Source organism: Silurus aristotelis (assembly GCF_946808225.1).
Source record: "Silurus aristotelis genome assembly, chromosome: 23".
Lineage (NCBI taxonomy): Eukaryota > Metazoa > Chordata > Actinopteri > Siluriformes > Siluridae > Silurus > Silurus aristotelis.
In genome coordinates this window covers 13,540,157-13,562,276 of record NC_139596.1, presented here as the reverse complement: position 1 = coordinate 13,562,276, position 22,120 = coordinate 13,540,157, and the positions used below count along the sequence as shown (strand labels likewise).

Genomic DNA, 22,120 nt, shown 5'->3' with positions numbered 1-22,120 from the left:
CGTCTCAAAACTTTTTGTTACCACCTCGTATTTGAAATTACATTACAAACTAATATTACATTACACAGACTACTTATCTATAGACGGTACAGTAGATCTGTAAAGTGGATTAAAGAAGAGATGATTCTGTACATTACCAGCGCTTTGAGGAAATCCAGAAGCTCCTCTTTACCAGTCGAGACCGGTTTCAGCAAACTCAAATTACTCTGACTGAACCACTTTAGGCATTCTGTAGGACTGGAGACCTTTTCCGCAGCCCAGGCCTCGCTCATTTTAGTCTGCAGTTCGCACAGGTTCTGCTCAATACTGCACAGGTGCACACACAAACACACACAAACACACACACTTACAGTTAAATCTCAGGGATGGCATCTTGTCCCCCAGCTGTTCAAGCTACAGCTCTGATCAAGACGCATCAACCCTAATGAACATGGACATCAATATATTTGCAGTGGGATGTGTGTGTGTGTGTGTGTGTGTGTGTGTGTGTGTGTGTGTGTGTGTGTGTGCGTGTGTGTGCGTGCATGTGTGTGAGATGCAGACTAGCAATAAAATGGTGCGTCTCATTGGTCCTCCCAGCACAAGCAGAACTTCACAATAACCATGCATAAGCACTTCTGTCTGCTTTGTATAAGATAAATTTGACATGACATTTTCTGCAAATCTGTCTGTCTCTCTCACATCACACACACACACACACACACACACACACACACACACACACACACACACACACACACACACACACACACACACCCTCCATTACAATGCATCAGAGCAGCTTCCTAGCACCACCTGACTTGAGGCCTATAAACACTCAGCTGTAAACACTAAGTGATACAAAAGGCCAGATGCCTTGCAATGGCAAGACATTAAATACCATTTCAAAGTGGCACATTTTTATTTTGCAAGAAAACACAGCAAACATAAAGTGCTGTTAATTTTAACGGCGCGCACCCACAGTAAAGTCGGCGAACGACGCGCATGTGCTGCATCGCTGGGCCCGTTCACTGCTTTAATTTCGCTCTAAGGCAGAAGTGCCAACAGGAATCCCAGCAAATGGGCCTCGTTTTGCTGTAAAGAGGAAATATGTATGAGGATGGGACATGACGGTGGGGACAGACTGTGCTGGAACAGTGATTCTTCCTGTTCTGGCCTTTAATGATGGCCCAAAGCTCGCTGTAAAATCACTCCAGCTAACAGCCAACATAAACCGCCTGTTTCGCCAAATGAAGGTGCTGCCTGCAAAAACTTGCACACACTTAAACTTTTTTTTTTTTTTTTTTAACGCATCCTTCTTGTTACATTATTTTCCAAGTACTATTTTTTATTAAGGAGAAAAAAAAAAAAGAAAAAAAATATATACATATACATACAGTATACAGATAGTCCCTGACTTGCGATGGCGGTGCGTTCAGATGACTCCATCGTAACTTGAAAATAATGTCGAGACATGGCCTAGCCTACCCTGGAGTATTAAAGAATGGTGATTAGTATGGCGTTATAGATTGTAATGTAATAATTGAATAAATTACAGTACATAATTTACCAAAACATAATTTACAGTACTGTAATGTACATATACAGTATATATGTATATGGTAGCGGGCGCACGGACGAGCGGCGGCTCGTGAGCGGAAGGCGGAACATAAGCTGCCACATTTGCCTGCCACGTGAAACGCAAAATTCTTTTTTACATTTTGTCGTATCACATCATAAGTTTGACAAAAAAACTTTAAGTCAAATCATCGTAACTCCTAGTCTTTATATATATATATATATATATATATATATATATATATATATATATATATATATATATATATATATATATATATATACTGATGCTCTATACAAATGTATATAGAGCATAATATAGAGCAGTGCTTAAATGTATGCTCGAGATGAAGACAATTTTGTCTCATTTAAACTACTACACTCTTATTTAAACTTTAGTGGACTTAATCACTTTATCAGAGTCGTCTATCTAAAACATAAAGCGCGACACATGGACCAAGTCAGTTTACTGTTTCTCATAAAGCAGGATTTGTGCTCGGTTCCACCAGAGGACTTTTACTCTAACAGCCGGGTGGAAATAAGGATCCATCTGTGCCACCATCCACCGCCCTACCGCTCCATAAAACCTCCAGCCCCCGTACGCAAACATCCTTAAACATCACCATGGCTGTCTATCAAACGCACACACATGCACGCACAAAACCCCCCCCCCACACACACACACACACACACACACACCTGGGTAAGCAAGTTATCATCTGAGTTGCAGTAGGCCCGGGGCCAACACACACGCGGTGCCCCGTCTCATTGTGGGCACCCAGGAGGGTTGGCGTCACTCTGAGGGGGCGACGCTCTACAGTGACACTACACAGGTACTGGAGGACTCAATTAGGAGCAGTTGATGGGGTTTGGGAGAGGTTATAACAGAGGAAAGCATCAATGAATACAGATGAGCTTCAAACATGCTGCAATAGAAGAAGTTCTGCTCGGAAAATTAATGAAGTTGGATGAAAAAAATCTTATTTTTTCCCTCTTTTCTTCTTTTAAAAGGGACTATACGTTTATATTTAGTATGTACGAAGATTCTTTTCAAAAGAAAATTCATAATCAGAGCAGTTACTTGTTAGTTTAAATCATTGGTACCATCACATATAGAAATTCTAAATTTTATTAAATTGCTTGTCACATCTTTAAATTTAATAAAAAATTATATTTAAGTGCATTTAATGACTACTGCTGAATAAAACATAAAAAAATCCAAGTGGCCTTTTTGTCATTTCAACCATATATAGTACAGTACACAGTGAAATGAAATAGCATTCCTCCAGGACCGAGGTACCACATAAAGCAACGTCAGGTAACACTTAATGACACAAAACTAAATAGAACAAACAGACCTATACAAAGAATATGCACATGTGCAAATGAATGCAAAAAACACTCAGAGCAACAAAAAACAACAACACGAGCAATGCCATGCCGCGCTGTACATAGAGCTCAATGTGAGAGTGCAAATAAATGGTCTGTATAATAATAAATAGTGTACATGTCAACATTTGGTTTGATTAAGCAGAAGTTATTTGTGCAAAACAATTGTGTGTGTGTGTGTGTGTGTGTGTGTGTGTGTGTGTGTGTGTGTGTGTGTGTGTGTGTGTGTGTGTGTGTGTGTGTGTGTGTAAGAGTGTGTCCAGTCTCTTATTAAGGAGTCTGGTGCTTGTACAAATCACCAAAAAAAGACAAAATAAAAAGGTCAACACTCCACAAAACGGAACTTACAATATATACATCAATGCAATTGATACAATGCACACCACAATGTAAATCACATCATAGACTACAAGATACTTTGCACCCACACACCCACACAGACACACACACACACACACATATATATATATATATATATATATATATATATATATATATATATATATATATATATATATATATATATATATATATATATATATATATATATATATATATATATATATTCCCTGTCAAAGGTTTGGAAACACCAAGTCTTTTATGGTTTTTCAGACACATATACAGGTTCCTTTTTGTTTATATGCAACAAACAAGGTCATTTCACTCTATGAAGATTTACTTTGACTAAGCAAATATATAAATATACAGACGTAAGACTTTATTTTCTTTAAAAATTCATTAATTAAAATGAATAACAGCTTTACACACTCTTGTAATCTGGACAGTTCATTCCTCCAAACATTCAGTTGAAATATTTTGCCATGCTTTTTTTAAAGGTCTTCTTCACTAGTTGAAGATTTCTTTTTGACTTTGCTTTCCAGTTCATCCAAAAGCAATTCAATAGGATTTAGGTGAGGTGACCGGTCAGGCCATTTCCCGATAGACAACACTCCAGTCCTCTGTAAATAATGCTTACCGATACGCTTCTGGTCTTTGTCTTGTTGTATGGCGAAGTTGCTTCCAATTAGCCGCATTTCAGAAGGAAGTGCATGGTGTTGAAGTATGGAATGGTAGCCATGCTGGTTTAGTTTTCCTTTCACCACTCAAAATAAGTCTCCAACCGTCCCTGCTCCAACACAACCCTAAACTATTAAGGTTTCCACCTCCATGCTTGACTGTAAGTGTAAGGCAATCTCAAGAACGATTAAAAAAAAAAAGTTTTTTCCCCCAAAGTCTTGACAGACACTGTACTCCCCTTTACTATATATATATATATATATATGAATTAACAGAAGGGATGGATAGATATGTATGACATATATGTATGACATAAGAACAGATTAAAGTGACTCAGTGTGATGTAATTGTCATTAATGTGTCTATGTGCTTGTGTAAATAATGTAAGTAGTCCAGTCCAGTTAGAGTTCCACTAGTGCAAGTAATGCAAATATAAGTGAATATTTGTATTCACTATTAATGTGAATAGTAGTGTGCAGTAAAGGAAGTAAGATGGAGAGAGAAGTCCAGGTACTAGTTGCTGGGTGTGTCCTGCAACCCTAACCCTAACCCTCATTCTCTCTGTGTTTGCTTTCAAGAAGGGGAAGCGCATCCCTAAACGCAACAAAGAAACGAGTCCATTGTTGGGATGGAACTGGAATTAAACTTTGTAAATTTGTAATTTATGTCTTGTGTCTTTTTGCCTTCTGTCAATATCATTTGTGCCATAGGTTAATGGAGAGTAAGAATTTCACTCTATGACGCTTCCTGTACATATACTAGTAAAACTTTTAAATCTACAAAGTGCTGCGACTGTCAAAAAGCACTGCCCCTCGAGACTCCTTCTATATATGTTAAATAAATGTCTCCTAATTACATAGTTTACCTTTGTCAAAATATTTTCACATCTATTTATTCCTAGTCTTACGTTACATGAAGAATCTATCGTATAAATCCCTGTGTATGCCGTGTTACTATAGAAACTACGATGAGTGCATTAATACAGTATAAACAGATGTAGCTGGGAAGTTACCTGAAAATACTGCACACCTTGTGAACAATGAGATTTGAGAATTGTAATGAAACATTTTACTAGATGACAAACATTTTCCATCTTATTCGGTGCCATTGAAAGTGCCAGCCAATTTTAATTCTTTTAATATTATTTGCCATTTCCATTTTGTTTCCTTTTTTCCCATTAAATCCACTTTAATCTGCACACAAACCTTAACATTTCCTCCACTGAAACAGAAAGACCTGAATGGAAAACACTCATGCATTCAAGAAGAAAAAAAAAAAAAACGTCTCCACTTCCTTTCCTTCTTTATTGGACACACTATAGTCGGATTTCCAGGTTGATTAAGTGCGTGCAGGACGCCCGAGTTTCCACATCGCCCCGGCGTGTGACCCCTACTACAGAGGAAAGCTAACAAACCCCGGATCAATCGGCTCTATAGGATTAACGGCGTCGCTTTTTTGGCTGGAGAGAGCAAGAGATAGAGGCTCAGAAAACAAGCAAACAAGGAAGTCAGACAATACCTTTACAGACACACGTAATAAAATACTTGATGGAGCCAGATTTGGAAACAGAAGCCAACAAAAGAAAAGGGAGTGGAGGAGAGGTCTAGAGCGAAAGGAAAAGAGATGAGGAGAGGAAAAGTTCTTTTAAGCCCTGTCGCATGCTTCTTTTTTTTTTCTCTAGCCACATGTCAATCATGATCCCTGAGACTGTAATGGTTTTTCCGTGACTAGCCAGACAGACAGAGAGAGAGAGAGGGGAAAGAGAGAGAAGCAGAAAAGCAATGGCAGTCTTTCATTAGGCACGATGACGTGTTTCGCAGCTCTCCGGCTTACAGAAACCCAATCCGCTGATTAGTCAGCGCTTTGACATTATCTTAAGTTCCTTGTCAAAATTAATTTAGTGTGGGTGGGCCACGGGCCTGTCGCGCTCCAGGAGGCAGAGCCGAAAGAGGTGGTGGGGAGAAGGAAGGAGCGAGGGAAAGGAAGAGATCCCTTTCAAATAAGCCTCAGCTTCACTGAGCACCTAGCCATGTGGCCAGGAAACAAATAGCCTATCTGAGTGCTATCAAAGACCCCTTCTTTTTTCCACAGAGCGAAGCAGGAACGCGTAAGCGGATCCTGCGTGACTCCAGATCTGGCGTACTTAAGGATCGTCCAGCGCCAAGCACCGCGGCTTATTTGTCAGGATAAAACAGCATGTCGGTGTGCACACACACATACACACTCATTTGAGATCGTGAGAGATGTCACGGTGCAGCAGGTATCTATTGGAAGTCGTTTCCAGAGCAGGCTGGAACATGGCGCTCGGCCTCCTCGCTCCTGACACTTCATTACGGCCCCTCTCATTGCAGGTAGCCTCGCTTGGCGTCCGAGTTGATGAAACCTAATGGATAACAGCGTTTCAATTTGAGAAAGCTTGGGGTGTTTGGCGGGCCTATCTTAATCTCCTTCAATTATGGTGCAAATCTCGAACATCCTGAAGCAGGCCAGCTACGCTGACCCAAAAATAGGTTGGAGCTGGGCATGAAAGTGGGGAGTATGTTCGCTTCTTCTTCTCTTCAGCCTCTTTTTTGTAATGTATCAGCTCTGTTCATTGAATTAGGTAGGTGCATGGCCCTCGGTCATGGTGGTCCATCCTGGTGAAGTTCACAGAAACGCTCTCGCCACGTCCAAACCAATGGATTTGTGTCATTTCAGAACATTTCCTCGACTTTCTTCTGCTTTCTTTCTTCTCAGTGGTTCTTCATTATCTGGTTCTGGTCCTGGTCTTTCTACGAAAACCCTTTAGGTTTTAGGGCATTTTTCTTAGAAATACACAACCATGGGTTTTCTTTCTTTAGACATTAAATCTTTAGTTACTACTGGTCCATTTGGAGCAGAGGCTACAGACCAGTCAAAAACAGATGAGACGTTGGAGGTAGTAGAAGAAAAGAATTATAAAAGAGGGTGTTGTTCAGGTACAACGCTCAGACATAGGGTTTATATCTACAAAACTGCATAAAGAACAAAAAAAGGGACAAAAAAAGAACTATTTAGACAGTTTTTTCAGGTCATAGTGGTCCGCTATGGTGTCTTGGGTGTAGAAGATGCAGAGGAAGTGGAAAACGAAACAAGAAAGTAACGAATGCGTGTACCCCGTCTGGTCAAAAGAGCTGTGTCCTCCAAATGTTATCTCAGAACATGAGATTCATCTGGTGCATGATGCATGAAAAGCCAAAGAATAAAAAACATCCTTTATTTAAGGCGCTCTCTTCGATATGTCCTTCACTCAAAACAAAGCATTCAGGTCTAATAGAGAGACCTCTTTATCAGAGCACAGGGGAAAAAATGAGAGCGAGATAGAGAGACTGATAAAGAGAAGAGAGAGAGAGAGAGAGAGAGAGAGAGAGAGAGAGAGAGAGAGAGAGAGAGAGAGAGAGCGAGAAAGAGAGAGAGAGAGGGGGGGGGGGGGGGGGGGGGAATCCAGGAGTGCATTCAAAGCTTGTGTTTGAGTTTATTGATTTCAGGTGAAGTGGCATGCTTTTCATCAAGTCTCAATTAATCATCTAGTCTCAATGTTAATAGTATTTTAGGTATTTCGAGGATGAAAACAGATGTAGATGCAACAGCTTACATCAAATGTAGACTGGAGTGTAAAGAAACAAGACGTTCTTTCAAAAACAGAGCGAGCCCATTGAAGATGCACAGAAGAGATTTGCAATGCTGTGTGCGCGCGTGTGTATGCGTGTGTGTGTGTGTGTGCATGTGTGTGAGCCCTTGGGCTGTGCATTGAGCAAACAGATGTAAAACAGTTTGAAATCAAATGAAAACAAAAAGCACAGATTCGGTGCAGTTTGTGGAAACTCAGAGCAAAGACACTGAAGTTCAAATCAATATTCTAATACTGTGTGTGAAAAGGTTTTTTTTTTTTTATTCTGAAGAGTTGCTCAAGGACAGGAACTCTGTGTGCCAGCAGCCTATGTGCGCATGTGTATGGATTGAACAAGACAACTTGAACCTGGGCGCCGTGTCATGCGCGGACCTCGAGGTGAAGGAAAGAGAGCCAGACCCTCAGGCCACTGAACTAAAAAAGAAAGTTCAAGTTTTCTTTTAAGCCAACACAAAGATTGAAGCGGACACGTGACCGCCGGGCCACTGACCTGCAGGCGTTGAGTTTCAGCTTCTCCTCGGTTTCGCGGATCAGGACCTGGAGGTCCGCCTCGCCCGATATACTCAGCATGCTCGGCACCGGCAGCTCCACGAAGGCATGGTCATGTGGAGAGTCACCCTGCCACTCCATTCCTCCGCCTGCGGAAAGAAGGAAAGGAAAATACTTCATCTCGAACACATAAAAGTGTCTGCTTTCAAAGAAAGAAGCTTCACAAAGCATACACATGCCCTAGGGGGAAGGTCCAGTGTAGGATAAAGGGAAATATTCTTTTTGAAAGTTTAGCCGTGGAAGAGGTGCCTTTGTACTTAGGACGGGCATTTGAACGACTATTTTTCTGCTATTTAAACCTACATGCTTTGTAAATGAACGCAAATCATACGCATACGTTAACGCATACCCATACTCATGGATCTATGGGGTTATTTTGGTGAAGTATTTGGTATAATGGTGAAGTATTTAGAAGGAATCTCCAGTGTCAGTGTTTTGTGTAAATCAGAATTAAGGAAACGCATGAATTAATGTAGTCGCATACAAGAATGGGTTCAGAATTAAAAGCTGCTTAGCTTTAGTTAGCAAGCTGCATTTTTTCTTGAAGAGAGAAGCAGGGGCTGAGCTACCGGGGTGGCACAGGGTGGCAACTGCTACTCTAAGAAAAAGCCACCCTATTTGCCACTGCAGCAATGGTATCCCAATGTATAAAAAAAACCCTTTTAATCAGTTTCCTCGACCGATTAACAGCAGCAACGCTTCGATCTGTTGACATAAAAATAAACAAATAAACGTATATCCATAAAGAATGGCAAGAAATCTCGTCTTTCCGAACAAAAGACTCTTATGAACTGCTTCGTTTTAGTCAAACGAACACATTCAATGCAACCAGCCTGATCACTGATCACAAGCAAATGACGAATTTAACGAATCGAAGCATTTGTGTAAATCTACAAATAAGGTATAATCTAGATTATTACAGTTAATTTTGATAACTTCATGTGTAATAATGACTAACAGCATAACTAATCAGTACCTGACTTTTCTTTTACCTGACCTTGTGACTGAATTATCTCCACAAGAAAACTTCAAAATCTAGTAGAACATCTTCCCAGAGGGGTGGAGTTTATAGTCAGGAGTCGACATAAAGCAGAGCATTAAACATAACCTCATACAGATAAAAAGTACTGTGTGACATCTATAAATGTGTTAATAAAGAAATAAAATAACGTCTGGGTGCTAACAGCTACTCTGTATTGCACCAGACTCCACCCTTTCTTATTCCTCACAGCATACATTGTATATAATGTAATCTTATTATTGCTGAACAAATGAATTGTATGAGGAAGAAATAAAGACCTTGTCAATAAATTGTTATTAGTCTAATATTATGTGCTTCGTACAACCCCAATCCTAAAAAAGTTGATTTTTGCCCTTATCCCCTTGTACACAGAGATTTCTCAAGGTTCTTCAAAACTTTTGATGATATTATGAACTGTAAATCAGTGGTCCTCAACCCCCGGGCCACGGACCAGCACTGGTCAATTGGTACCGGGCCGCACAGAAAGAATACATAACTTACATTATTTCTGTTTTATTTATTTTCTGATTCTGAACGATGTTTTATTTGGGAAAATGACCGGATTCTCTCCGCCACATCTGTCTATGGCTCACTCTTGATGCATGTCATGATGCATCGGTCACATGTCTTACCTCCATCAGCTACCTTCTTAAAGGGGCTGCTCCGGCCGCTAACACATAATACAGTACCGCTAAATTGAAACCCCCAAACTAGCAAAATGAACAAAAAACAACACAGTGGATTCACGTTTATTATTATATTTAGAAAATTCCAAATTGTATTTATCTGCCACACCTTTAAGGCCGGTCCATGAAAATATTGTCTGACATTATTACACCACTGCTATAAATGATGAGATATTCGACTGTTTTGCAATTTTTTGTTTTATTAAATGAGAAACGATTTCTGAAACTTTCACAGATTGGTGAAACTCTGCCCATCTTTATATCTGAGAGACTCTGCCTCTCTACGATACACTATTTACACCCAATCATCTGTTGACAATTAACCTGATTAGTTGCAAAATGTTTCTCCAACTGTTTTATTTTAATAGCACTTACCTTTTTCCAGACTTTTGTTGCCCCGTCCCAACTTTTTTTGAGACGTATTGTAACCATCAAATTTAAAATTAACTCCCAACTTTTTGGAAATTGGGTGTAGATTAAAAATATAAATAGTAAATAACTTAAGACAGGCTTAAGTCAGGCAGGTGTTGGTGTATAATCATGTATTTCACATTGACATAAGTGATTTATTTAGTGTTTTACACAAGTTTCCAAGTTTTCCTATAGCTATAGTCACAACTATGTTGAATATAAAACAAGTCCTTCTAATCTGTGTATATTAAATGGATATACATTGACCAGGCATAACATTATAACATTATGACAGGTGAAGTGAATAACACTGATTATCTTTTTATCACCTGTTAGTTGGTGGGATTAATTATGCAGCAAGTGAACATTTGGTCCTCAAAGTAGTCTGTTAGAAGCAGGAAAAATGTTTGGATTTGACGAGTTTGACAAATTGTGATGTCTAGACGACTGGGTCAGAACATCTCCAAAACTGCAGCGCTTGTGAGATGTTCTCGGTCTGCAGTGGTCAGTGTCTATCAGTATCTATCGATGGTGAACCGGCGACAGGGTCATAAGCATCCGAGGATTAATGATGCACGTGTGGAGCAAAGGCTGGTCCGCGTGGGCCGATCCGACAAACTGCTGAAGAAGTTAATGCTGTTGATGCTCAACGGGTCGGAACTGTTTTGGCAACAAAAGGGGAACCAACACAATATTGAGCAGGTGGTCATCAGTGTAATCTTGCTCATCCTAATCCTGGATTCAGATTTTTTTTTTTTCTCAATACCGATACCATTAGAAAAGTTTGTGCGTAAAATCAGTTCACTTTTTAAAACCCGCCACCCCTAAACACATCCGCATTAACAGACTGATCCTACAGCTTTGGCATCAGTGATGTCAGTGAGGTTGCCTATAGACAGGTGTGGAGAAGAAAACCTATTCGCTGTAATCTATGGCTGCTCGTGTACAGTACTCTAGACGCTGATTGAACATGTCCTCGGGCCGGCACGACGGCTCGTGAGACGCGATTATCTGATACTCCTCCAACACGATGCAGCCGTAAATCAGCCTCACCTGGCCCGAGCTGCTGCTTATAATAACCGTTCGAGGACGGCTCGAGTCCCAGTTCTCAATCTCACTCAAGCCGCAATGAGTGCGCTTCGATTTCCAGCTGGGCTCGATGCTAATAGACAGCAGAGGATGGACTGACAGCGTGCTGCTCGTGCGCACTTTAAATAAACAATCTATCACCGCACACTCCTCGAAGCGATGCAAAGCAAAGCACAAACCGAGAGATTGGAGGCTTGAGGATAGAGAGAAAAAGAGTGTGTGTGTGTGTGTGTGTGTGAAAGAGAGAGAAAGAGAGAGGGGGAAAGAGATAGTATCAAGGGCATCATCACAAGCCAAGTGAGTATAATAGAGAGTGTCAGTGTCAATTTGGCTTTGCTGCCACTGCTTTCCCCTTCATCTGAGCTGATTTTAATAATCCCTGTCAAACTCCAAACAGCCCGTGCTACATCCCTGACACTTCACTCTTTTCTCTACACACAGACAGAAATCTCAACATTAATTTAGCTCGCACAAAAGAGAGAGAGAGAGAGAGAGAGAGAGAGAGAGAGAGAGAGATAGAGAACGAGAGAGAGAGGCTGCCCAGCTGGACAAATATTATTTTGCCTCACTTGACAGATTCGGCAGTTAAGCTTCTGCTTTATTATTTTTCCCAAACTCCGTTTCAGCCTCGAGCTCATCTTGCCGCAACTGCTGGGAAGACAGAGCGGCTTCGGGATCTCGGAAGGTTTTTTTTTTTATTTTCTTTTTCTTTCTCGTGGCCCAGCATTAGGAAACTACAGTGTAATTACGCTGGGACTGAACGCGTGCCTGCGTGTTACAACGGGATGCGCATCACCGCCGCTGTGTGATCCACAGGAGAGTTGTGGGAAAAGTGTCAGGTTCAGCCTGTCACCACACAGGGCCTAATTAGGCAGATGCTCCCTCCATCTTCTTTGTCTTGTTAGCTATTTCCAACTCAGACGTTGTGAAGTCCCAGAGTCGCTCGGAGAGCTGCCACGGGAAAAAGAGAGAGAGAAAAGAGAAAACCTGGGCTGGAACTGTGTGTGTGTGTGTGTGTGTGTGTGTGTGTGTGTGTGTGTGTGTGTGTGTGTGTGTGTGTGTGTGTGTGTGTGGATGCAAGAGGAGAGACAGGGGGCAGATGGATTCTCTCAGCACTTACCGAGAAACTAGCATCCCTCAAGCCAAACTGACAAACTCTAGAAGGTGTGAAATATTTAGCAGCTGAATGAGAGTACTGGCATTTTAAAAGCCCTGATGACATGATTAAAACTGACCAGGTGAAAAGATCAATTCTTTGTTTCTTTTTCTTTTTTCATCTAAATGCACCTTATTAGCCTGTTATTCATATTATTATACTTATTGTCCTTGTACCACATTGTCATTGTACTGAAGTACTTACTTACTTACTTACTCACTTTCTTTCACAATACACAGAATGGCTGTTTTTGTGTATGTTGAAATGACACTGGAAACCTAAACACTCCACCACATTCCACATGAGGAACTTCAGAGCTCGTACAGTTTCTCTAAGATCAGCAAGTGAGATCAAATCACATGGCTGCTCACAGTGAGAAGAGCAAACAACAAATCCCTGCTTAAATCAACCCTCTTTATACTGTTATACTCTTTATTAGGGGTGTAACAGAATTCACAGTTCAGGTACGTGCCCAATAGTTTAAATCACGGTTCGGTTCAATTTCGGTACGATTACGGGGGAAGAAATGAGATTGCTTGTCGTAGTTTATTATTAAAATTTGTGAACATGAACATTTTACATTTTAACAATTTCAATAAAAAATACCTGCTTGGGTAAATAATATCTAAAATTATATTTTGCTATTAAATAAAAAATTTAATATATAAAATTAAAATAGGATAAATCAAATTAATGCAATGCACTTTTTTTTAAATATACTGATTAAATTTAGTAATCGATTAAACTGGCCCAAATGAAATTAATGAAATGAAATAAAATAAATGGAAAAATTAAATGAAATAATTAACATTAGACCCCATTTGGGTAAAACAGATGCGAATAAAAGTGTGTGTGTGTTTTATATTTAATAGTTAATCTTCTAAAAATATGATCTACTTCACTGCTCTACTTATTTCAGCATACTTTAACAAATGTCTTTCCATCCTTCATTCATTCACTCCCTCAATACATGAAATTGTCAGGATTTTCTTTTTTTTGTTTTTAATTCTTGAAGCTGGACATAAAACGCAAAATAATCCATATCACTAGACTGCGGAAAAAAACAACACACTACAACTCATATAACCGGTATGGAGGGAGTAGCCACAGTGTCCAGTTTAGGTTTTTTTTTTACCCCTTTCATTGTTGTATATGTTTTCAAGATTAATAATTATTTTTAAAAAAGCCCTCAAAATGTGAGGCAGAGACTAAACAAATTTCCGGTCCACCACTTTTTGGACATTGGACCTCTTTGAGTTTTATAAAGTCAACTGACTGTAGAAAGGACGTTAATTCAGTTAATTCAGTTAGTCCAGTGTTTTGTATTGTTTTAAAGATTTATAATCACACTCTTGATGTCACTCAAATGAGGAAGGGTTCCCCTTTTGAGTCTGGTTCCTCTCAAGGTTTTTCCTCATATCATCTAAGAGGAGTTCTTCCTTGCCACAGTTGCCCAGGCTGCTCATCAGTAATAAACACACATCATTCACTTTAATTTATAAATGATGTAAAGCTGCTTTGAGACAATGTCTACTGTGAAAAGCGCTATAGAAATAAACTTGAACTTAATAAGTTTCGAGAGGGAAGTCAGATTGTTACGTGCAGATGTTCTGCACGTACGAAGGATTGCATTCGGTACACGTGCACCAAACCTGAAATGTTTTTGGTACAAATACATGGACCGTTACACCCCTACTGTATACAAGTATGAACCGCACCACTGTCTGGAGGGCTCGTCTGTCCTGCAAAGTGCTGTTCCCGAACCAGGAAGTGATGCTACCCATTAGAATGTTCTCAATGGTGCAGGTGTAGAAAGTCCTTATCACCTAAGAGTACCGTAATTTCCAGACTATTAAGCGCACCCACTGAATTGTACAAAGATTTTTATTTTGAACATAAATACGCCACACCTGTCTATAAGCCGCAGGTGTCTACACTGAAACTAATGAACTTTACACAGGCTTTAACGAAAGACAGTGTCTGTTACACGGCTTGTATCTAAACAGTAGCCTACCTAGGAAAGTCATTGTTCACTGTCTTCCTCCTTCCTTTCACAACAAGTTTTTCTTTTAGCATCGTCGTGCGTTTAAAAATCACCATCGGTGAATCTTTTTATCCGATGCCGTGCAGCTTAGAACACAGGTGAAGTGTGTTTTCATGCCCCGTTGTTTTCAGCGTGACGAATAATTTGCATTTCCTGTAGACAGTCCGAGTGAGCGGCAGGTCAAACGTCAGAGGAACATCATCCATATTTATGATGTGGTGCGGGCCGATTCAGTGGGAGCGCATCTGATTTAATATAAAGAATTTCATTGGTTCACCTGAACCCGTTCGGAAATTGCATTGGTCTAATATTATGGGGCTCAGTTTTTTGGTTTCAAGTTTGTGAAACCGGGAAAAACCCAGGAAAAATCCATAAATAAGCCGCTTCGATGTTTAAGCCGCGGGGTTCAAATCGTGGGAAAAAAGTAGCGGCTTATAGTCCGAAAAATACGGTAGTTTAAAGCCCCTTAAGCGCCTCAGATGGTACAGACGCTGCAGGGCCTTCTTCACCAGGGTGCTGATGTGACAGGACCAAGACAGGTCCTGCGTGATGTGAACACCTAGGTACCAGAAACTGTCCACTCTCTCTACTGGGATCCCATTATCTTTTGGTTTGACCATTCCTGCTCTGTGCTGAAGTCCACTAATAACTCTTTGGTCTTGCTGACATTCAGGATAAGATTGTTCTCCTGGCACCATCTCTCCAGCTTTTTAATGTCCTGTAGGTAGGTCGTCCCGTCATTTTTGGAGATCAGGCCCACCGCAACAGTGTCTTCAGCGAACGTAATGATGGTGGTGGCGTTGGAAGTGGCCACACAGTCATGTGTCTACAGTGAGTACAGCAGGGGGCTCAAAACACAACCCTAAGGAGCTGAGGAGGGGTGGGCTGAGACCCAGGACCCCAGGGCCAATTACTATAAATCCTTTTCTCCTTCTTAGTGTTCAACTTCTCATACAGCTCCTCATATGCCTTTTCCTTGGCTTTCGCCACATCCCTCTTCACCTGCTGCCACATCTTCTTGTACTTCTGCCTACTTTTCTTATCACTCTTTCAATAGTAATTCTGTTTCGCCAACCTCTTTCTCCTTATGCTGTTCTGCACTTCCTCATTTCACCACCACATCTCTTTGTCTTCCTTTCTATTGCTAGATGTCACAGAAGGTACCTTTCTAGCTGTCTCCCTTATCACTTTTGCAGTAGTTACCCAATCATCCAGCACCTCTTCACCACCACCGAGCCTCTGTCTGACCTCTTCCCTCAAACTCACACTACAGTCTTCCCCCTTCAGTTTCCACCATCTTATTCTTCTTTCAGTCCTCACTCTCCTCCTCTTCTTCTTCGCCTTCAAAACCATCCTACAGACCAGATCCGATGCTGTCTAGCTACACTGTCCCCTGCCAACACCTTACAAGCTCCAGTCTTCAGGTTGAGCCGGATCCTTATCTTTGGGAAGAGGGTGAAATCTGGTGAGAATAGTGGGTGCTGAAGTAAGAACATGTTTCAAGAACAGCTGTAAGGAGAGCTCAGTGGCAGAATAGCAGACGTGGTAACGCACGTGGAAGGAACAGCACCAGTTGCACAGCTTTTGATGTACACAGGGCGACGTCTTTTGGCGCACTGTCTTATGAAGGTCGGTGCTCCCTATGACTGTGCGCACAGCCTTGTGCTGCCATCTGTTGGCGAGTTACAAAACTACTTTTGAAAACTTTTTGATATCACCTCCTGCAGGTCAGAAAGATACTAATGAAAATGAAATATTTTGCAGAAGACATTTCTTAAGTATAAATGATGTCACTCCAAACAGGAGGAACTTGAAACCTCTGCATCTGATCAGAAAGTGTGGAAAATGATTGAGATGAAGTTTCTCTCTGCAGGTTGTTGCCTCAGACACACTTCCAGCATGCTTACTAGAAAGGCCTACCTTATAGTGTAGATCCAGGAGGAGATTTAGAATCCTTATCCTCAGGGTTTAGTCTCATTTCACAAATCAGGTGAGGAATATGTCCAAGCTACTCGGCCAGAATGCGTGTGTTATACTGGTCATATTGTATCATAGTCAGATCTATTGGATAATTTGCTGAAATAAAGTGGTGGTTGAGAAAATCGTGGACTTCATTTAGTTTCATTAGAAAACACAAATGATTAAGTTTAATGACTCTGTATAACCAGGCGGATTTCCATGTTAGATTGGCACACAACGCATGCAAACAAATCTCTGGAATATGAAAATAATCCACGATCACAATCAATGTCTCTCAGAAGCGCCGCTTTATTTATAAACACTGTTCCGCCGTTCCTTCTAAGCGTCTCTGACAACCACCAGGAAGTAACGCCATCACCATTCCCAAATGCTCATTATAAACTGAATAGTGCACTAGGTAGTGCTCATAAGTCCACCCTGTTACACCCTAAATAGTTCACCTAAATAGGTGCTTTGACTACATTGTAAATTGAACCTTTTTTAACTTCCGCCTTTTGGAACAGTCCAAATTTAAAGGGGGAGTTTTGTATATTGCGGTTAATGTGTTTTTTCTAATACAAGATTGTGGATGATTTTAATTTACAATTTTGAATGTTTTACAAAGTAATTTTTGTTTTTGCGTTTTTCTCTTGGTGATATAAAAGTTTCGTGTGTGTTTTTGTTGTTTTTAAATGTCATGCCTACCTATTGGTTATACAATAAGGCGGTCCTTGGCGCGGGGCTTTTCATATGGATGCAGGCACTTGTTTGGGTTCGGGCTTTAGAAAGCGGGTGGGATGTTTTTGTTTTTATGAACATTAGGGTATATATTGGGGAGGTGGATTTGCTGGGAAATAAATATTTGAGACATAATAATGTGATGGAATAAATGTAAGATTTCCACCAGACATGAAAAGGAGTTTTGGCGAGGCATGTGATCGGCTTTGATTCGTGGTCGCACTTTCGTTTTTCGATTTCAGCAGGAAAAGCAGGTAAACATGGAGACTTCATCAGGATACTTTCACTTTTCTCTTTATTCCTTTCTGTCATTCAGCAATGGAGAGAGAGAGAGAGAGAGAGAAGGTGTTTATCAATGCATTTTGTTTCAGGTGCTGTTTGGGGTCTGCTGGGACTCAGGATGCTGCCAGATCACATCAGATACGTGTTTCAGATGTCAGGCATGAGGGATCTCCAGCAGAAAGCAGAGCTGCTCCAGGCCATCAGGCAACTCCAGGGTCAATACATAGGAGGATCTGTAGGTGTTTCTAGAGCCATAGGAATGAGTCACATAAACATGCCACGAAAGTTTAAATATTCCATGATCTCCTTGAAAGAACATAACAAACCAAGCAGCGGGTTAAGACATGTCTTAGGTGTTTATTAAGTAGCTCAGTTTGGAGAGCTTAATTACTGTCACATATACATTACTTCTGGTGTGCAGGGTTAAGGGCCTTGCTCAAGGGCCCAAGAGTGGCAGCTTGGCGATACCTGGGCTTGAACCCCCAACCTTCTTATCAAACCCTTAACCACTGAGATTTACGGAAGGGTTTGGAGTTTGTGTTTGGATACACACCCCCTGCTAGTCATTTTTTTTTTTAAGTCTTCGCTGTCGTTTTCTATTGAAAAAGATAAAAAGATGTCCTTTCTGTCATTTCTTTTTTGCCTTTCTGTCTCTTTTTAACAGAGATGAGTGAAAGAGCAGTCAAACAGGAGCCATCCTTTATTATTTTTAGTGTATTTTGTTTTTATACATCAGATTTCCTAATCGACACGGTTTTTTTTATTATTGTGTAATAGCTTGATTGTATTTTTTTTTCTTTTCTTCCTACACATCACGGGCAAGCATCATTGTTTTGAATCTGATACGTGCAGCTACTGGAAGCCAGTGGTGGGAGAACACATGGTGGGGTGGGAAAACTTGGGCAGGTTGAACACAAGTGGACGAATGGCGTTTACAGGAAGATCTGCCAGCAGAGAGTCCAGTCTTGAGACTAAACAAGCACCTGAGCAGCCTGTGTGGACAGACATAGTCAAATCCTTTGCATGTTGTAGACTGGACAAGGACGAGCCACATTAGGACAGTTGATTGTCCATAGTTTCCTCAAGGTTGCAAGCAGTGGCTGAAGAGGAGAGCAGAGAATTACTGACCTGGAGATCCTGACCTGGAGATGATTCACCTGCAATGGAGGTCCAGCAGTTCGGTTTCGCTGGAGTTGAGTTTTAGTCGATGAGCACTCATCCATGAAGAAATGTCTGCCGAGATCCGAACAGCTTCAGTTCGAGTGCAGATTGTTTATAAGGGTTTGAACCATTTTCCTGTGAGATGATTGAAAAGTGTGGTATTTGTGTGATGCTCTTAAATTCATGCATTGCTTTCATTTTAATTTCTTTGGTTGGGAAACCGGTGCTAGTATTGTTAGGTGACCGTGTGTGAGTGTTCGTTTTCTTGCATCTGTAAGTGAAACTCTTTGTGTTGCAGGTTTATAAAGAGACAATGACTCATCTCATCATTACTAAGCCGCTAGCAAGCGAGAAGTTCCTTGCGGCATGCGCTGGAGGTTAGTGATGGGGATTGAGGTGGAAAAAAAAAGACTTTATTTGTTTCTTTTTTTAAGCGTAATGCAGTATGGTGGAACTGAACTAGAACAAGATCCTTTACACATATACTGAGACCTGAAACCTGTTTACTCAAAATCTGCTTGAAGGGCAGTTGTTTATTCCACTAATAAACATTTGGGCAAACATACACTATATTGGACAATGTTCCTGGGACGCCTGACTTTTACGACAGCCAGATGTGGTTATTCCCCAAACCGTCACCACAAACCCGAGGCACAAAATTGTATATGTTGTCTTTGGATGTGGTAGAATTACATTTTCCCCCTCACTTTAACTAGAAGCCCCAAACCTGTTCCAGCATGATGATGCCCCTGTGCACAATCAAGATTCATGATCATCAACATTCTTTCGGCTTCTCCCATTAGGGGTCGCCATAGCGGATCATCTGTCTCCACACCCCCCCTGTCCTCTACATCTGCCTCTTTTAAACCAACTACCTGCATGTCTTTCCTCACCACATCCATAAATTTCCTCCTTGGTCTTCCTCTTTTCCTCCTTCCTGGTGGCTCCATCAGCATTCACCTACCGATAAACCTCCATGTCCCTCCCCTGCAAATGTCCAAACCATCCCAATCTCGCCTCCCTCACCTTTTTTAAAAACGTCCTACATGCGCCGTCCCTCTAATAAACTCATTTCTAATCCTGTCCATCGTCGTCACTCCCACTGAAAACCTCAACATCTTCAGCTCTGCTACCTCCAGCTCCACCTCCTGTCTTTTACTCAAAGCCACTGTCTCTAAACCATACAACATCTCAGGTCTCACCACAGTCCTATAAACTTTCCCTTTCACTCAGATACTCTTCTATCACAAAGTCGAACTCCATGATATAGGTATGAGTGGGTTGGAGTGGAAGATCTTGAGTTGCCTGCTCAACCTTATTGCACACCTTTTGAGATGAATTAGAACGCTGACTGTCCCCAGGCCTCCTTACATACCCTACATCACTTCCTGACTTTACTAAAGCTTTTTTGGGCTGAATGAGCATAAATCTCCATAAACACACTCCAAAATCTAGTGTATATTTCTAAATTAAGTGTCGAATCTGTTTAATTCGTCTTCAGAAGTGACATCACTTGGTAAGAGAAAAGAGTTTGCTTTGACTGTACTCTAATGTTGTTTGAGATTAAGGAATGTAATATACCCATGTGTGCAGTTATGGGAAAATATTCGAAAACCGAGTGATGTGATTGGTCCTAAAATACTTTCCTTATCCCCTAGTTGTTTATTGTTCTATAACAGGACAGTTTTGAGATGACTAATGTTAGGATTCTATTCATCTGAAAAACACAACCTGAAGTGTTTTGTTCTGGTTTTTCTATCAAAGTGATTTGAAAACATGAACAAAATTTTCATTATTTTTTTTATTTTTTATTACGAATAGTGCTTTATATATTTGTTTAATCAAAATCGTTGTCTCAATGCACTCCTTACTGAGGTTTGTACAGTAGCTTTGATTTACTAAGTGCTAATACTGGAGACTACATTTCCACACAGGAACCATCACCATATCAACAGTTATTTGTTCATGTGAATTGTCCACCATTCATGTGCGGGTAGAAGTCGTTACTATAGAAACATAAGCAAGTGCGTTGATACAAACCTCTTTATCCAATAACAGACATTCCTGTAATACTGTCATTTTCAAATTCTTTCCAATGTGAAACATAGGTTGGAATAAGACCTGATTATTCCTTTAATGGTTAAATATATGAATATTAATTATATTATTATTAAAGGGGAGCCATGATACTTTGTTATTCAGGAAGTTTGTATCAAACAAGGTATATTATGCAAAACCTTTGAAGTAGCTCCGAGTTTATAAAAGGTCGATGACCCCTGCTTTAATCCTACTTCCTTATTTTTTTTTACTCACCTTTCCATGCTCTGTGTTTTAGGGAAATGGATCGTGACCCCCCAGTTTGTTCTGGACAGCGTGAAACACAAAGCATGGCTACCCGAAGCCTCGTACGAGTTAAACTTCACAGCTAATCCGAACGCTCCTGTGATTGCGAACCCTCCTCAGAAATGGAGGGAGAAAGTTGCCCGAGGCATCATGTCTGGAGCTTTTCAGGTCAGGAATCTAGTGTTGCATAATTTACCCAGAGAAGCAATCTAGAAATTTCATCTTTTTTTTTTTTTTTTTCTTTTCTCCTTTCCCAAATAGGATTGGGTTGTTTACCTTGAGATTGAAGACCATGTCAGGAGAGCCATGTTTGAAAGGTGAGGACCTGAAAGAACTGGAAAACAGAATTGTGTTTATTTATTGTGCGAATGGCATCAAAAGGATTACAGCTGCTACATAAATATCTCTCTTGTTTTCTTTCACTTTCTCTATCTCAGAATACTGAAAGCAGGGAAGGCTGTGGTCTGCACTACTACATCTGCCACAAAAACTCTTACACATGTGTTAACCAAAGCACAACCCAATACCTCTCAGAAACTCGCTGCACCTTATTTCAGCATTACCTACATTGCTGAGCATCTCTTTGGGGTAAATTCTACTTTTCACACTGGTTAATGTTATTTTAATACCACAGCAGTAAATTCTCAAATGAAAGATGTTCTGAAGCTTTAATGGGCGGGAAATTAGACAAAATATGTTGTTTATTTATAAGTAAAAAAAGTTCATTTGAAATTGAATAATTGTGGAATATAAAAGGAAATAATCAGTTATCGGTTGGAGTGAAAATGATTGATACCTAGTTCTACCTTTGGGATGAATTGGAACGTTGACTGCACCCCAGGCTTCCTCACTTCAGTGTCTGGCTTTAGTATTGCCCTTCTGCCTAAATTAGCACAAATCACCACAAGTATACTCAAATCCAGTGGAACATCTTCCCAGAAGAGTGGATTTCATTATAACACCAAATGTGGAATGAAATGTTGAAAAAACACATACAGATCATATGGTCAGATGGATGGATGGATGACAAACTGATAGATGGATAGATAGATGGATAGAGAGATGACAA

General features: G+C 40.5%; 2 protein-coding genes across 5 annotated transcripts in view; one reads left to right on the top strand and one right to left on the bottom strand.

Moving 5' to 3' along the window:
• kiaa0825 (KIAA0825 ortholog) overlaps positions 1–17,029 on the bottom strand; it is a 145,420-nt gene extending 128,391 nt beyond the window's left edge. The window contains exons 1-4 of one of the 4 annotated variants that reach the window (XM_083527613.1): positions 16,489–16,983; positions 11,938–12,319; positions 8,103–8,250; positions 138–306 (exon numbers count right to left, since the gene is read on the bottom strand). In XM_083527613.1, the coding sequence (XP_083383739.1) occupies positions 138–306; positions 8,103–8,242 (309 nt within the window). In that variant the 5' untranslated portion in view covers positions 8,243–8,250; positions 11,938–12,319; positions 16,489–16,983. Of the gene's footprint in view, positions 1–137; positions 307–8,102; positions 8,253–11,937; positions 12,320–16,488 lie in introns of all 4 variants that reach the window. The other 3 variants (XM_083527612.1, XM_083527614.1, XM_083527611.1) reach the window with 3 other exon arrangements.
• Positions 17,030–17,257: 228 nt separating this feature from the next.
• slf1 (SMC5-SMC6 complex localization factor 1) overlaps positions 17,258–22,120 on the top strand; it is a 37,309-nt gene continuing 32,446 nt past the window's right edge. Inside the window, exons 1-6 of the mRNA XM_083527621.1 lie at positions 17,258–17,519; positions 17,637–17,782; positions 19,007–19,085; positions 21,044–21,219; positions 21,313–21,368; positions 21,489–21,639. Coding sequence (XP_083383747.1) covers positions 17,666–17,782; positions 19,007–19,085; positions 21,044–21,219; positions 21,313–21,368; positions 21,489–21,639 — 579 coding nt within the window. The 5' untranslated portion in view covers positions 17,258–17,519; positions 17,637–17,665. The remainder of the gene's footprint in view (positions 17,520–17,636; positions 17,783–19,006; positions 19,086–21,043; positions 21,220–21,312; positions 21,369–21,488; positions 21,640–22,120) is intronic.